This window comes from Antrostomus carolinensis, unplaced genomic scaffold (assembly GCF_000700745.2).
Source record: "Antrostomus carolinensis isolate BGI_N321 unplaced genomic scaffold, ASM70074v2 scaffold30850, whole genome shotgun sequence".
Classification (NCBI taxonomy): Eukaryota; Metazoa; Chordata; class Aves; order Caprimulgiformes; family Caprimulgidae; genus Antrostomus; species Antrostomus carolinensis.
The window spans coordinates 166-1,777 of NW_010291056.1; the positions used below are offsets into that span (position 1 = coordinate 166).

The window sequence follows — 1,612 nt, forward strand, 5'->3', positions numbered from 1 at the left end:
GAGCCATGGGGGCAGCCGGACAAGGCGGCGCAGTGGGAGCACAGGCTCTGCAGCCCTGGTTCTGACGGGGTTTGGCCCCTCTGAAAAAAATCTGAGCAGCTTGGTTCCCACACGCAGGGGCAGGGCTGGGCACTGCCAACTCCCCGCACTGCACAGTCCCCAGAAGGAAGCCCACAGGCAAGGGGCACTGGAAGGGGAGCAAAGAGCTGCAGCAGCAGCAGCCTTTGGAGGAGCCTGCGACCTGCCCACTCAGGTGGGCTCTCACCCTCCCACCCCTGCCCAGGGGAGACAGCAAACCACCCCCCCACTCCCCCGAGCTGAGCCCACCCACTGCTGCAGGAACTCCAGGCCCAAACACCCCTGGCCTTGCGTTGAGGGGGTGAGGCTCCCCTGCCTGTTTTGGGGGTGTGGGGGCTTTTCAGGACTTATTGAAGGCTGCCAGGACAGCCCAGATCATCTCTGTGCTCCTGGCTTTGGCAGCTTCCACCTCGGGGTCCATATCAAGGAGGTCCTTGGTCCTGTTCATTGCCACATCGTACTTGTCATCTGCCAGGCTGGCAAAAACGTTCTCTAGCACATCTGAGGAGTGAGCCAGCACCAGGAGAGCCAGAGTCCTGCGGTCCATGCGGTGGGGATCATTCACCCACCGCTCCAGCATGCTCTCCTGGAGCTTCTTCACCAAGCGCTGCTTCTCGGTCGTGTTGCTGACAGGGTGGGTGGTCATGTCAAAGAGCAGGAAGTTCTGCTTCTCCGTGGTGAGGATGCCCTTCTCCACCAGCGCCTTGGCAATGCGCTCACGCACGTTCCTCAGCTGGTACTGCAGCTTGAAGGGGTTCCAGGTCTCCCCTGCAGAAAAGACCTCATTCAATGCCGGGGCAGCAATGGCTTTGACACCCAACCCCAGCAACCAGGCTGCTTCCAGCCCAGGACCCTCTGGGCTTGCATGGACACCAATCCCTGCTGCAGGAACCCTCTTCCTCCACCAGCACCTGACTCTGACCTGCTTCTACCATCAATCCAAGCTGGCAAAGCTCCCAGCAGCCACAGGGCTCAGCAGCCTGGGGCAGATCCCTTTGGAAAGCCCCTTCTACCCAGGACCTTGGACCCCAGACTTGGTGAAGACTCAGCATGAAACAAACAGGCAACGGGGAGCAAGGTCCAAGTCTTCCACCGAGCCCCAAGAAAAAAGACCCAGAAAACCATTCTCTGCCCCCACACTCAGTCTCCCCCTGTTCTGCTGTCAGTGTTCTGCCCATCTCCAGTGAAGCAAGGGGACAGCCAAGCCATGGAGAGGGGACATGCAGCAGAGACGGGCCCCGAGGGAGCTAGGGAGCTGGGGAGCTGGTGTCTCTAACTGGCCCTACCAGTGAGCAGCTCTATCCAGGTCTGCACTGTTTCTGCAGACTCCGTGGCCCTGATGTGTCGGAGGGTCTCATCCAACAAAACATCACCAGTTGGCGCATCTGACTTCAAGAGCACCTGGAAGGACAAAGTAGAAACATGGTGTAAGGCTGGACACAGACCGTTCCTGAAGGAACAGCAACGGCCTTGGTGTGCCGCACTGCTTCAGCAAAGTTCGCTGCCAGTGGGCTCGACTAGGGTAGATGGAGCC

General features: G+C 59.6%; 1 protein-coding gene across 1 annotated transcript in view; it reads right to left on the minus strand.

The window, feature by feature from the left end:
- Window positions 1-418: 418 nt before the first annotated feature.
- Window positions 419-1,612, minus strand: part of GOLPH3L (golgi phosphoprotein 3 like) — a 5,627-nt gene continuing 4,433 nt past the window's right edge. The window contains exons 3-4 of the mRNA XM_010175239.2: window positions 1,365-1,479; window positions 419-846 (exon numbers count right to left, since the gene is read on the minus strand). Coding sequence (XP_010173541.1) covers window positions 419-846; window positions 1,365-1,479 — 543 coding nt within the window. The remainder of the gene's footprint in view (window positions 847-1,364; window positions 1,480-1,612) is intronic.